The 15,009-nt window shown below is 40.0% G+C and overlaps 1 protein-coding gene and 1 pseudogene across 3 annotated transcripts in view; both read left to right on the top strand.

The window, feature by feature from the left end:
• The window catches only part of PIBF1 (progesterone immunomodulatory binding factor 1), a 115,341-nt gene that overhangs the window by 12,262 nt on the left and 88,070 nt on the right, over window positions 1-15,009 (top strand). For all 3 annotated transcript variants that reach the window (XR_014948467.1, XM_085553787.1, XM_015851649.3), the window contains 4 exons: window positions 5,286-5,419; window positions 7,438-7,546; window positions 8,483-8,664; window positions 14,070-14,195. Coding sequence is in view for 2 of the 3 variants with exons in the window: in XM_085553787.1 (XP_085409913.1) it covers window positions 5,286-5,419; window positions 7,438-7,546; window positions 8,483-8,664; window positions 14,070-14,195 (551 nt within the window). In the remaining variant the exon portion in view is untranslated. The remainder of the gene's footprint in view (window positions 1-5,285; window positions 5,420-7,437; window positions 7,547-8,482; window positions 8,665-14,069; window positions 14,196-15,009) is intronic.
• LOC146762765 (uncharacterized) lies at window positions 10,030-11,073 on the top strand (annotated as a pseudogene).

Below are 15,009 nucleotides of genomic sequence, written 5' to 3'. Positions count from 1 at the left end.
CAGTCTTACTACTGTAGATGGCCGTATGTTACACAGATATTCTGATTCCAGATTCATCAGCAGTCCTAGGAGGGAGGCAGTGGAACTTGTAGAAGTGATCTTATGGTATTTCAGTGCTGATGGATCTGTTACCAGATGTATGGTGTGGTCTTTTTCAGTCCTCCTTTTCAGGTACTCAGTACTTATAGCTCAACTACCACCTTTGGAGGTACAGATAAAAAAAATAAAAAAATAAAAAATGTCCATCTGTAGAGCTGTATTGCCAGGAGCTTCCCAGAAATAGAACCGACTCCTGGTGTGGGTGTTGCCATGTGTACTATTTTCAGTCCTGTGTTTCCAGAGTGTTTAGAACCTTCACTCAGCCAGATTCAATTTGCCACTGTCTCTCTCTCTCAAGGCTCAAAGAGTCTAAGAAGGAAATCCTGCTTTTCTTTTTAGCTCTACAAGATGAAGTATTGCTTTCTTCATCTTGGCTATGTATCTTGACAATGTTTTCCTGTAATTCAGTCTTCATACAGTTTTATCAGGGCTCCGTTTTTGTAGCTATCATTAAATTTATTTATTTATTTATTTATTTTCTGTAGCGCTGCCTTCAGGATTTGGAATCAAATTTATGGTTTGACTGTTATCTAAAAGCTTTGATTAGCTGAAAGACAAAGCTGGATGCATGTAGGACAAAGACCTCTTCTAAGACCTTGTCTCTGAATCAAGATTACTAGCTGTCAGGTTTTACTAGACAAAGCTAATAATTTTATGGTGATAATGTTTCCCAGCTGGAGGAAGAATGTTTCTATAGCCTTCAAAGAATGTACTACTCTATTGCATTCAAAGGGTCAGTTGGCACTAGATGTGTCTGTGCTGTAAAACTGAGGCTCCTCTTGCCACCCCAGAAAGACTGTTTCCTAAGATTTCGTCTGAAGTTTCACATCTGTAATTAAAGGCAGTGCACTGGAAGCCTTCCCCAAAGCCTTCCCCATTCTTTCATGCAGTGCTTTAATTAACCGGCCTCTATGTTCTCTGGAAAAGGCAGATAAGGCTTCAGTTCTAGGTGGCATGTATGTCTCCTTCTCTTAATTATTAGTTATACTTATGTATGTTCTACCACAAACTATTAGCTTAGGGCAGTAGATTAACATTTTCAAGTTTCATGAAAACATATGTATTTATGAAAATTGTCTTTTCAGTTCAGTGTTTTTTTACTTCCTTTGATATACAGCTGTGGCTATTATAGACTGCTAGTCATGGCTCTTAAGGACTAAAGGGCTTTTTTCTAGTCTCTAAGGCGGTGATCCCAGTGACCCTATTCACCTGAGAGCATTTCAAAGAAGAGCAGATACTCATCAGCTCTGATCCAGAGAAAAAGTGCTCTTGTGCTCTTCAGCTCTTTATGCTCTTCAGCATCTCCATCAGTGACGTCGATGATGGGCTCAAGTGCACCCTCAGCAAGTTTGCTGATGACACCAAACTGAGTGATGCGGTAGACATGTTAGAAGGAAGTGAAGACATCCAGACAGACCTTAACAAACTCAAAATGTGGGTGTGTGTGAACTTTGTGAGTTCAACACATCAAAGAGCAAGGTTTTGCACTTGGGTCAGAGTAACCCCATATACGTATATAGACTTGCAGAAGAATTGAGAGTAGCGCTGCAGGGAAGGACCTGGGGGTCCTGGTGGATGAAGAACTGAACATGAGCCAGCAGTGTGTTTTTGCAGCTTGGAAAGCAAACGGTATCCTGGGCTCCATCAGAAGAGGGGTGGCCAGCAGGGACAGGGAGGTGATTGTCCTTCTCTGCTCTGCCTTTGTGAGACCCCATCTGGAGTACTGTGTCTCTAATACAAGAATACTTGTCCCTAATACAAGAAAGGGAGCTGTTGGAAAGGATCCAGATGAGGGCCACAAAGATAATCAGAGGGCTGGAGCACTTCCCCTGCAAAGACAGGATGAGAGAGCTGGGCTTGTTCAGCCTGGAGGAATGAAGGCTTTTTGGTGAGGTCCTCAGCATGTAGCAGACGCATTGCGCACTGCAGCAGGGAGCCGTCTTGGCTGCTTGAGGGGCAGCCCTGCCAGGGAGCAGCTGGCATAGTCCTTTGCTGCTATCTGATGCTGAGTGGGCGGAGCCAGGGGCACTCTCATTGACAAGAAAGGGAGCAAGGATGACCCAGGGAAATACAGGTGGTGAATCTCAACTCTGTGCCTGGGAAAGCAGCGGAACAGATTTTCCTAGATTACTTGAGGAATGAGTATGTGATCTGAGACAGCCAGCATGGCTTCACCAGTGGAAGGCCATGCCTAGCCAATCTGGTGGCCTTCTGTGATAGGGTGACAGCATCAGTGGACAAAGGGAAGGCGACCAATGTCATTTACCTGGACTTTAGCAAGGCCTTTCACTTGATCCCCTACCACATTCTTATCTCCAAATTGGAGAGATGTGGATTTGATGTGTGGACCACCTCATGGATAAAGAATTGGTTGAAAGGCTCTTTAGAAGGGACAGGCGAGTTAGGAAAGGTAGGGGAGTTGCCCTCTATGTCAGAGAGTGGATAGACTGTGAGGAGCTCCCTCTGAGAAACAGTCAGGAACAGGTTGAGAGCCTGTGGGTTAGAATTAGAGATGGGACTAATAAAGGTCAGCTGGTGTTAGGGTTACACTACAGGCCACCTGATCAGGGGAAGGCTGTTGACAAGGCTTTCTTGCTTCAGATGCGGGAGGCGGCGTGCTCATGGGCTCTCATCCTGGTGGGGGACTTCAACCATCTGGACATCTGTTGGAAAGCCCACATGGCAAGCTGCAAGCGGTCCAGAAGGCTCATGGAATCCATTGATGATTACTTTCTGGGCCAGGTATTGGACAGACTGACCAGAGGTGAAGCACTGCTGGACCTGCTGCTCACTAGTGTGGAAGAGGTCATCAAAGGCATCTAGGTTGGAGGCAGCCTTGGCTGTAGCGACCATGCCCTGGTCTGTCTCATTTGATTATGAGGGTATTTAGTTTAGATTCGAGCATGACTCGATGAGCCTGAATGTTGTTTAGTTCAATTTGGAGACTGAGTTTGTTGTGCTGGAAGGTGTCTCACTCAGTTCGGATTATGTCCTGTTCAGACTTGAGGATGTCCTTCTCAGACAGGGTGTCTTCTCAGGGTGTCTCAATTGGACTGGAGGGTTTCCTGTTGAAATTAAATGTTGTCAAGTTTGGATTGAAGGGAGTCTCTCTCGGTTCAGAGGGCATCTCTCTTGCATTGAAAGGCTTCCCATTCAGACTGGAGGATGTTCCATTGAGATTGGAGACTGTTGAGTTTGGATTGCAGGGAGTCTCTTTTGATTTGGTGGGCATCTCTCTCAGATTGGAGGGAGTCCCACTCAGATTGGAGGATGTCTCTCTTGGACTGGAGGGTGTCTCGCCTTTATTGGAAGTCTTTTCTCTCGACTAGGATACTTTCTTGCTCAGCCCAGAGCTACTTTCTCTCAGTCTATCCTGGAAGCTATCCTTTTTGGCTTGAGACTCTCTTGCTCATTTTGTACTATCTCCCTGAGACTCCCCCTTTCAGCTCTGAGACACTCTCTTTCAGCAAGGTGACTCTATTTCAGAAACTCTCTCCCTCTCTGGGGTAGTATTAAATAAGGCCTGATCAGCATTAGCCAGGCCCCAAATCATTTGTGCCTCCTCAAATCTGCCTGAGGCACAACATTTCTGTCTTAATTATGTGTTTAGGCTCTCGGGGTCTTTCAGGTGTTCAGGAGTAAAGTTCCATGACACCAAGGATGTCCATCTCTAAAGTCTCTCCTAAGCCTCTCCACACTCCCTGCCACTCAGTATTCTCTGGGTTTTGGGAAGGCTTCTTCAAAATACAATTAATACAAATTCTGAGTGAAATGATGAGTAGTGCATTCAGGGAGATGAACAACGTGTTCAGATGAGCATTCAAAAATGCATAAAGGTTTCAAAGGAGAGAATGTGAGCATGCTTTAAAATCTCACGTTCTTTAAGTGTCATGGTTTTATGATCATCAGTATTCCACATCATCACATCATGTAGTGTATTGGGAATTAACCGTTAATGGCCCAGTTCCACGCAGCAAAGAGAAGAAGCTGCATTCCCCAGAAGACTGTTTGCTGTGCTGATATCATTCCTGCACAAGGGGAACGCATATAAGGCAGTGGTGGGTCAGCTGACATTCTCTTGCTTTCCTTCAGCTTTTCTCTTAGCTGCTCTTCTCCTTCTCTGCTGCCTGCTGATTGTGCAATTACTGTAAGGCCTACAGCTTTCAGATACTCTCTCGTTATATCTGATTTATTAGTTTCAATTTTAATTATCTTGCATTCCGATACCATATTTAGTAAATTAGTTTGTTTCTACTCAGATTGTTGTCACTGTTTTTTCCTAATTATTTTGTGGTCCCCTGTTTCCCTTCTCTGGAGGTGTGGATTTTATGAAGTCCGTCTGCCCCACTAGTCATGGAATTGGGTCGAACCAGCCCATAAACCGCTGACAGTAAGATTAGCAGCTCCCTCTGCAAACAGGTTTAAAAAAGAAAGCAGAATTATTTTTTTTTCTCTTAACAGAAGTCATTAGCAGTGTTCAAAGTTTACAAATTTCTCTAAATATTGGGAGTCTACCTGGACTTTCAATGTCAAGTCTTCAGTGAGCATATGCGAATGAGAGAAACTTTCCTAAAAAAGCTCTCTGAGAGCAAAGAGAGATTTGTTGTAAAAGCTGAAAAGCTCTCCCCACATTCTCCACCAAGAATGTCTATGGTTTACAGGCTGATTTGGCCAAGTTCTATGAGTAGCGGGGCGGAGGGATCAAGAGATCCACACCTCCAGGAAAGGGGAAAAGGGAAAAAGGGTGGAGAGAGGGCCCCCAAAACTAAGCAGCGGCAACAGTCTGAGGGGAAACAAACTAATTTACTAAATAAAATATCAGAATGCAAGATACACACTATAATACAACATAATAAAATAGAATTGGAGCTAATAAAAGAAATACAATGAGAGAGTATTTGAAATATTGTAAAAGTAGTATGGCTTCTGTTTCGTAGGAGCACATAGTGTACAAATCTGTACTGTATATGAGGGCTACTGGTGCTCTACAGAGGTGGACTAGTGGACAGAAGCCTTAGGAAAAAATAGGTACATTAATCAATTATTTGATAGATGTCCAGATACTTAGAGAAATTGAAATAGTACCATCTCAGCATTTGTAAGTGGACTTTTCAACTTTTAGTCCATGAATGTTTGAAGTAATTATCAGTGTAGCTGAGGTCATTTTGACATGTCTTACCTTCTAGAGCTATGAAAATGAGAGGCGAAGTCGGTCAGAACTTGAGGTTAAATGTCAGCGCTTAATACTGGAACTGGCTGATACCAAGCAGATGATTCAACAAGGTGATTACAGACAAGAGAACTATGATAAAGTAAAATGGTAGGTATCTCTATACTTAAAGTTTTCTACTAACATACAAATATTAATAGATAGCTCTCCAGTTTTGTCAGTCAGGATTGAAGTTCAATTTCATGATTTTTTAATTTTTTTTTTTAAACTCATATGCACCTCCTCCCAACTAATGGCTTAATTGTCTTTTGTAGAATAAAATGAAAAACACTTCAAAATCTGATGCATCAAATTAACTTTCTAAAAGTTTATATTCTTAATTTACTGTATTTTCAGAAGAGCCTACCAGTTGCATTTTATCTGAAGATGTGGGAGCTGTTGATATTAAACATTTTAAAACAAATACATTTTTTTCAGGGTTTAAAAGCTATAATTTAACAGAGGGCCCCATGCTAAACTGCAGTGTGACCGCACAGTAAAGAGAGAGTAGGACCTTGGAAATTCACGCTTGAGGTCTTAAATGTTAGCATTTAACCATAAATCTGAAAGGATTTTTATAAGAAGTCAGATTCTAAAATTCTACTTTCTAGAAAATCTTATGATAACCTTTGGTTTAACTGCAGAAAGATCAAGTGTCTCTCTCCATTTAAAAAAAAAAAAAAAAAAAAAAGAGTTCTTGCCTATGCTTTGAATGCCCATATCGTAAACAAAAGAGTGAAAATGGACTTTTTCTAAATATACTCATAGACATGTATTTCACAGTCCAGCTCCTGGATGGCTTTTTCAGTGTACTTATAACTACACTTGGTAGATTTGTTGGGAGATGGATTCAAAATGAGATTTACAAATAGAAAACACTCTTCAGTGTTTTTTCACTCAGTTCCTTGTTCATGTTGAATGCGGTCAAATACTGTGACTGAAACAAATGACTGTGCCACTAACCCATCTGAAAGAGAGCCTGTCTTCTGGATAACTGTTCACAACCATATATACTAAAACAACTTTGGAATCTACTTGGAAGCTTGTTGCAAATAGGATGGATTGATGCTATGGTTTGCTTCCTGTGTGCAACTGCATCTTATTAAGTGAATTGTAATAACTTTCTTGTGAAAGGACCCAGTGTTTAACAGTGTACATTTAAAATAAGTCTTGAGTTGAAAAAGACATGAATGAACGTGCCAGAACTATATTTGAGAGTAGGCTGTATTCATCTAGGTAGGCACAGATGAAGGGGAGGGGTAAAGCGTTACTGGCATGCCTGCATCAGGATATTTGGGAGCATTACAGGAGTTAATCACTTCCAGACTCATTTCTGCCTTTAAAAATTCTGTGTTAAATCTTCTGGTTCTTGAGTACTAAAAGTTATCTCAGTTTTAAAACTATGCAATGCAATATAAAGGTGGTTAGATTGTTTTCCAAACTGCAGGCTTATACAGGCTCATTCATTCCACTGTTCTGACAGGATTAGATACAGTGGTGATGAAGGGCTGCCTCTTTGTACATATGGAAATCAGAGTTATTGAGGACACCAGCATAAACTTTGCAAGTGTGTTATATGAATTCTTCATGTGAGAAGAATAGTACAGCTCCCACTGGCATCAAGTGACAGTGTACAGGGGAGAGAAGAAGATGAAAACAATTCTACTTTGCTTTCTGTCTGATTAGGAAAGCATCTGAGTAGGATGAAGACTAAGGTCTAATCAGACTAACGTCTCTATGCAAATTCAGTGTCTACAAAAGATTCAAGAGAGTGTCATAGGAAATAGCATAAAAACTTGACAAAACTAAAAGGTTGGGCAAGAGTGCTTAAAACTCATTGCTAACTGGAGAACTGAATAGCCCAAAGTTACACTAGAGAAGAATAATCAGAAGCGAATGAAATAACTTAGGATAGAAATTCAGAATTACTGTGCTATAATGCTGGATTATTGTTTAAATACTTAAGAAAATTCTTTCCTATAATATGATTCAATCACAAGAGCTAGTAACTAAGAAAGATTATCATTAATGGTGGAATTCAATGTCATGAACTGAAAGAAGCTGGAGAAATTAAAAACGAAGATGATTCTTATTCATTACATCTTACGTGTTTTACCTTATTTTCACAGTGAACGAGATGTATTTGAACATGAATTGTCAGAACTCAGAAGAAAATATGAAATACTGGAGATGTCACATAAAGCACAGACTAAAGAAAGAAATGATTTATCAAAGGAGGTAAACATTAAACTTCCTATTTTTTGTAACTGTCGTTTGTCACCTTCAGTGATGGTTCTCTGTTGAGCACTTTTGATTCAAAGAACTCAGAGACACATATGCAGTGTTCTTAAATCCACTACCTTGATCTGTATGATTTCAAGAGCTTATTCTAGTACAAGCTTCCATTACTCAGTATCCATTATTGCTATTTCTGCATCTGAATTATTTATAGGGAAGATTTCTTCACTTAACCTCTAGGATTAATTTTTCATCCTAAACTAGTTATGAGTTAGTGAGTCACACAAAACTCTCAGCATCACTAAATAATCTTTATTTTCATCTGAGGTAGGTGTAGCTTCACAACTTTTCAGGAGTGAGAGAGTTTTTACTGAATCTCAAGAAATTATTTGTTTTCTGTTACAGTTGTCTAATTTTTGGATGGTTTGTAGCTCAGTGCAGCTTCCATGTAAAAACAAGACCGTTTTTTAAGCTGAGTTTATGTGTAGAAATCTTCCCAGGAGAGTATACAGCTGTGTTTATACAGCAGGTATTCCAGGGGAGGAGAAATTTTGAGAATGTTGTAGCCAATATGGCTGTGGATTCACACCAAGACTCAAAGTCAGTATGTGTTATTTCTGATTTAGTACTATCAGTACTATTCTGTACTATCACTACTTAATTCCGCACTGTTAGTAGATACTCAGGAACATTAAAGGACGTTTTGCATCTTTTCAGGGAACAACTATGAGAAATCATGAAAATTCATAAAATCAATTTTATTGAAGTCTTTTTTCAGCACAGGACTTGATCACCGTATGTTAAGTGTAATTTTAAGTATAGCTTTTTTTCAGTTCAATGGATTTACAAGGGAATTAAAATGAAAAAGTATGTACATGTATGTTGGTTAAATATTTATCTTTAAGTTCATGTTACAGTGTTATTTTTAATTCATAGCTGGCAACTATACAACAATCCCTCAACCTCTTGCAAAAAGATAAAGATTATCTTAATCGCCAGAACATGGAGCTTAGTGTTCGCTGTGCACATGAAGAAGATCGTCTTGAAAGGCTTCAGATTCAGTTGGAGGATGCCAAGAAAGCTAGAGAAGAAATGTATGAAAAATATGTTGCGTCCAGGTAAGTTCTGTGTTCAGTTCTGTCAGTAGTCAAGTATGTTTTACTGTTTTGCCTTGTTTCTCACAAAAACGCTGTTTAAAATTTTTAAGCTTCCAAAAGTTGTGCATTGATTCCATATTTGTGGAACTAGAAAAAGAACTTTTCTTGGTACTGGCAACTGTTTATTTCTTAAAAATGTCAGTGCTACAGAGTCTCATATCAAAATATCTGTATTCTTCTCTTTAGATAAAGATTTATTTAGGTAACTTCAATAGCAAAATAGAGAAAAGTGATTCTAAGTGCCAGTGTTGCACCTCTTCCCCCCCCCCCCCCCCGGCCCCCCAAAATGTCTCATACAAAACTAAGAGTATTTGAAAGATAATCTAATTTGGAGAATAAAATATTTTTACAAACATCTAAAATTGGATGTGGTGTGTTTCGTATTGGCTCTCAGTCATTCACATCTCAAGTTTGAATGCAGATGCTCTAACAGTAGACTTCAGAAACAAATTAGTCACTGTGTGCTAGCCACGATGATAAGTAGTGTCAAGTTTTTATGTTATTTCAGTTGCTGTAGGTTTATGTATACAGAGTCAAGTAGAAAATTTTACGTTATTTAGCAATGTCTTGCTTCATGTATAGCACTATACAATAGAATTTCTAATCATATTTAGATTTTTCCTACTCAGAATTCAAGGTTATCCAATTCATGTAGTTTCCCTACATTCAGATGATAAATAACACTTCACAATCTAGCCTGAAATGGCATCAGATATTTGCTTACATGTACTTTGTTAGTAGTCAGCAAAATCCTTAGAACATCACAGAATATCGAAACATAGAATCAGAAGTCTGGAAAGGACCTATAAGATCATCTACTCAAACTGTCCTCCTATCACCATTACTACCCACTAAACTACTAACCTATATCTTGTAGCTCCTCATCCAGATGCCTCTTAAACACTGCCAAGAACAGCGACTCCACCACCTCCCTGGGCAGCCGTTCTAGTGCCTGACCAAGCTCTCAAAGAAAAAGTTTTTCCTTCTATCTAATCTATATAATCGGGTCTGTTTGTTGCCTGGGAGAAGAGGCCAAACCCCTCCTCATCACAGCCTCCCTTCAGGAAGTTGTAGAGTACAGTGAGGGCTTTCCTGAGCCTTCTCTTCTCCAGACTGACCAATCCCAGCTCCCTCAGCCATTTCTACAGACCTCTCACCAGTTTTGTTTCCCTTCTCTGGGCACTTTCCAGTGCCTCAGTGCCTTTCTTGTAGTGAAGGACCCAGAACTGCACACAGTACTTGAGGTGCAGCATCACCACAGTAGAGTACAGGGGAATGATTACCTCTCTGCTCCTGCTGGCCATGCTATTTCTACTGCAGGTCAGGATGGATGGCACTGGCCTTGGCCACCTGGGTGCACTGCTGGCTCATGTTCAGCTGAGCATCAACCAGTGCCCCCTGGTCCCTTTCACAGTCATCCAGCCACTCAGCTCCAAGACTGTAGCACTCCGTGGGTTCACTGTGGCCAAAGTGCAGGACCCAGCACTTGGCCTTGTTGGACCTCATCCTATTGGCCTCAGCCCAGTGATCCAGTTTATCTAGATCTCTCTGAAGGGCCCCCCTACTCTCAGGCAGATCAACACCACCTCCCAACTTGGTGTTATCTGCAAACTTACTGAGTATACACTCAGTCCCCTCATCTAGTTCATCAATGAAGATATTAAACAAGATGGGCCCCAGTACCGACCCCTGGGGGACCCCACTTGTAACAGGTTGCCAGCTGGGCTTAACTCCATTAACCACAACCCACTGGGCATGGCCTTCTATCCAGTTCCTTACCCAAAGAAGGGTATACCAATCCAGACCACAGGCAGACAGTTTCCCCAGGAGAATACTTTGAAAGACCAAGTCAAAGGCTTTGTTGAAGTCTAGGTAGACTACATCAACAGCCTTTCCCTCATCTACCAGTCTGGTCACATGGTCATAGAAGATTTGGTTGGTCAAGTACGATCTGCCTTTCATGAATGCATTCTGGCTGGGCCTGATCCCCTGAATGCCATGTATGAGCCGTGTGATCTTACCCGAGATTATTTTCTCCATAACTTTCTCTGGTGCTGAGGTCAGGCTAACAGGCCTGCAGTTCCCCAGATCCTCCTTATGGCCCTTCTCATAGATGGGAATCGCATTAGTAAGCTTCCAATCCTGAATCACCAGGTGTGTATTCTGCGTACCATCCCAGACTTCCAGGTCAGGGCATAAAGTGTCCTGAGGATAACTGATGCGACTATTGAAGGCAGATGTAAAGAAAGCTTTGAGAATCTCAGCCTCTTCCTTTTCCATAGTGGTCACGTTCCCCACTGCATCAAGTAAAGGATGGAAATTCTCCTTGGTTCTTCTCTTGTTGTTTATATATTTTCGCAAAAGGATTTCTTATTCTCTTCTACTGCAGCGGCCAATATGAATTCAAGCCTGGCTTTTGCCTTCCTAACTTCCTTCCTGCATACCTTACTGATGGAGTCAGTGGGAGAAATGCAAACAACCATTCCTGTCATTGACATATGATCAGCAAATCTCATTTATTGTTTCGGCTACGTGTACATTTATAATGCAGATAATTAGCTCATACATAGTGCAAAAGCAGAGCTCATCATTGGTTCTCAATTACATGTCACCCTTTCACGGGTTAAGTATCTTTGTAACTTGTAGTTATTGTCCTGATAGGTACTCCCTTGCTGAGTTCCCAAAAGCCCTGGCCAGCTTCTCACCACCATCACATATCCCATTGTTCTTGTTGTCCTTGCAGATGGCACGGCTGCTTGGTCAGCTGCACAGTGTCTACGTGACCCTTCTCAGCTAGCCAGTTGTCAATAAAACTCTCCACACCTTACCAACTTCCTTGTAATCTCCCCAAGTAGTCAGTCCCTTCTTCCAGTGACTGAGACTCTCAGAGACATAGACTTTTTTTCTCAGAGTTCTGACAGAAGTACCCAGTTCATCCACACTGGTCTTCTTCCCCTGTGGCTTGCCTTATAGTACACAGGAACAGCCTGTTCTGTGCCTTTACAGTTTTCATCTTCAGGAGCATCCAAGCTTCCTGGACCCCTTTACCCTTCCGGAGTGACTCCCAAGGGACCTCTGCAGCAAGTGTCCTGAACAGGTCAAAATTCGCCCTCTGAAAGTTTAAGGTAGAAGTTTTTCTAGTCACCCTTCTGATGTCACCAAGAATAGCAACTTCTGTGTTTTCGTGGTTGCTCTGCCCAAGACAGACATACCTCCCACCAGTCCTTCTCTGTTAGTGAAGAGCAGGTCTAGCAGGGCACCACTCCTGGTAGGCTCTTGTACCACCTCTGTGTAAGGAAGCTATCTTCCATACACTCTAGGAACCTCTTGGACTGCTTCCTCTGCACTGTATTATATTTCCAACATCTATCAGGGAAGTTGAAGACTCCCATGGGAACAAGTGCTGGTGATTAAGCAAATTCTGCAAGCTGCTCATAGAATTCCTCATCCTTCTCTTCATCCTGATAACAGACCCCCCCCCCAATCTATCACCCCTACAGGCATTTCTCCTGATCCTTACCCACAGACACTCAACTTCATCATTCCCAATCCCAAACTCTTCATCATCAAAACAATCTTTAATATAAAGGGCCACACCACCACCCTTCCTTCCTCGTCTGTCCCTTCTAAAGAGCCTGTAGCCGTCCATCACAGCACTGCAGTCATGGGAGCAGTCCCACCATGTTTTGGTTATACCAACTAAGTCATAGTTAGTCTGCTGCTTGATTCCTTGTATAACTTATTTGATGTGTTCTAAATATGATTCTCCTGTAACTACCAACAGACAAACTGTTTTCTAAACAGGCATTTAAGAGCACTGTACTGAAATTATCAGATATAGGGTGACTTTAAAGTCTTGCCACAGGAGGGAAAGTCTAATTTCTTCACCTATAGAAATAGTAAGTAGCTATGGTAGCAGCAAGCAGTAATGGTAATAGCAAGTCATTGTCATCCAAGTACTGAGAAAATAATAATGCTAGTTGATTCTGTATGAGTTGTATGATGCAATTCTGGTCTTTACCATTCATTTATTTTGTGTGTACTGAAATGTACAGTACACGAAGAACTAAAAAAAATATGTTAATGGAGACCTTACATTGAAGTTTAATGTGTATTTTGGGATCATTAACTTCTTAATTGTATCAAAGACCTTCTTCACAAAATACCTTGCTACAGAGTGGTACACTTGAGGAAGGAAGGGAGAAGTATTTACTTTTACCTTGAAAAGTGAACTGAAATTTTGTGTTTTATTAAAAAGCAAACATGAAAACTTGAACAGCGTGCATTCTAAAAAAAGTGAAGACTTTCAGGCTTTTGTGTAATGCAAAGGAATTTTTTGCGAACTCGAGTACTGGTTTCTAAAAAGTACAAGCTATGCATCAAATCCCAGATTCAAAACTATTTTATGGTTGAAATGCATGCTTAGTATAAGGAAAATAATAAAAGCATATCTATTTCCAGACCTGTAATGTCTAACAGTGGCTTCACTACAAATTGATTATTCTTGGATAGCAGCTAAACGCTACAGAGTTTAACATCCCTTTAACTGTTAAGTAGAATCATAGAATTTCTCAGGTTGGAAAAAACCTTCAAGACCATCAAGTATAACCACAACCTAACCACACTACCCTACAGTACAAGTCTTTATAGTTTTGCAAGAGCAGTTCTGTATGGGATTTCCTCCATTCTCATATGAACTTCCAAATTTACAAAAAAGAAAGATGACAACATTAATCTGAAATGAAGTAATTTGTAATTTTTCAATGTCTTCTGCTTAAAAAACGTAATTATTTATTTCAAGTAATTTATTTGTGACAATGACAGGATGAGTACTGAAACCTTTGTTTTTTTCCTTCTCTACTTCACAAATGTCTACAGCATGTAATCTTCAAAGTTTATTGTGATGTTTACACTCAGATGAGAGGTGCAAATAATACAAATTAACATCTTGTTGTAACTTGGAAGTATTCTGAGTTACTAAGTAAATTTACCCTTCCTACTGATTAAGAATCTAGAAAATTTTGGAAAGCGAGGAATTAAGAACATTTTCAGTGGTTAATTAATATAAACACTTGCAGAAATTCTTTGCCACCCTATTAAAGAATGGTTAGTGTTAAGTTGCATGATAAATCAATGTTAGACTACATATATATTTTACAGTTTGCAGGAAGCTGTTATTCCTGGTCAATTTTTCAGTAAATTTACAGAGCAATATAGGCTGGTATTTATTCTAAGCAAACTGGCAGGAAAACAAATAAGAATTAAAATATTGAACTGTAAAATATGCTTGTACTGCTGTACCTGATGTTTTGGTATTTTGGTCATGCAATTCATTTTATGTTCGTTTGTCATGTGCTTATTTACAGGGACCACAATAAAACAGAATTTGAAAAGAGATTGCATGAGGAATTGGAACAAATAAGATTGAAAACAAATCAAGAAATTGAGCAGCTTCGAAGTGCTTCGAAAGAGATGTATGAACGTGAAAACAGGTAGGTAAGATATGGCATTAACAAAATTGGGGCAGAAACTTGCAAATACTTCAAGTTGACTGGTATTAAATGAGAAATGAAGTTGTTTTAAAATTGATGTGAATCTAGTAAGTGTTAATAAGAAATGATTTTTATGTTGAACATACTGTGTTATGGTAATTATGAATATTTATTATAAACAGATTTACACCGACAGTGTCAATTAAAATAGCTATTAAAATTCTTCTAGATAAACATGAGTAGTTTGATGTTTATTCAGCTGTGTAGTGATAATTAATTCAAATGTGTTGATTTTTTTTTCTTTTTTTGTCATTTTGTATGAACGGTCTTGAAACCATAAAGGAAGGTATTGACGTAGAAAGTAAAGCAGAAAAAATGAGAGAAACTAATAAGACATGTTTTAAAAATTAGTCTGAGACTTATAGCATTGTCATTTACAAAAGCATTCATTTCTTGTAGAGTATTATAAAATTGTCTTTTGAAGAAGTTCCTAGTCCTACAAAGACCTACAGACTGAATTTTCTAGACATGTTGTCTTGTTAAATACCATGGAATTACGTGTAGTATTAGGCATATATGTCTTTACAAGTCCATGGGGGATGGATTGCACCCTAGAGTGCTGAGGGAGTTGGCGGATGTGGTTGCCAAACCACTCTCCATCATTTTTCGGATGTCCTGGCTAACCAGGGATGTCTCGGTGGATTGGAGCCTGGCAAATGTGATGCCCATCTTCAGAAAGGGCCGGAAAGATGATCCTGGTAGCTACAGGCCTATCAGTCTCACCTTGGTATCAGGGAAAGTTATGGAAGGAATA

The sequence above is a fragment of the Coturnix japonica genome, chromosome 1, assembly GCF_054131305.1.
Source record: "Coturnix japonica strain WE chromosome 1, WE-NBRP24, whole genome shotgun sequence".
In the NCBI taxonomy this organism is placed as follows: Eukaryota; Metazoa; Chordata; class Aves; order Galliformes; family Phasianidae; genus Coturnix; species Coturnix japonica.
The sequence above is the reverse complement of the archived record's forward strand: the minus strand, read 5'-3'. Positions and strand labels throughout refer to the sequence as shown.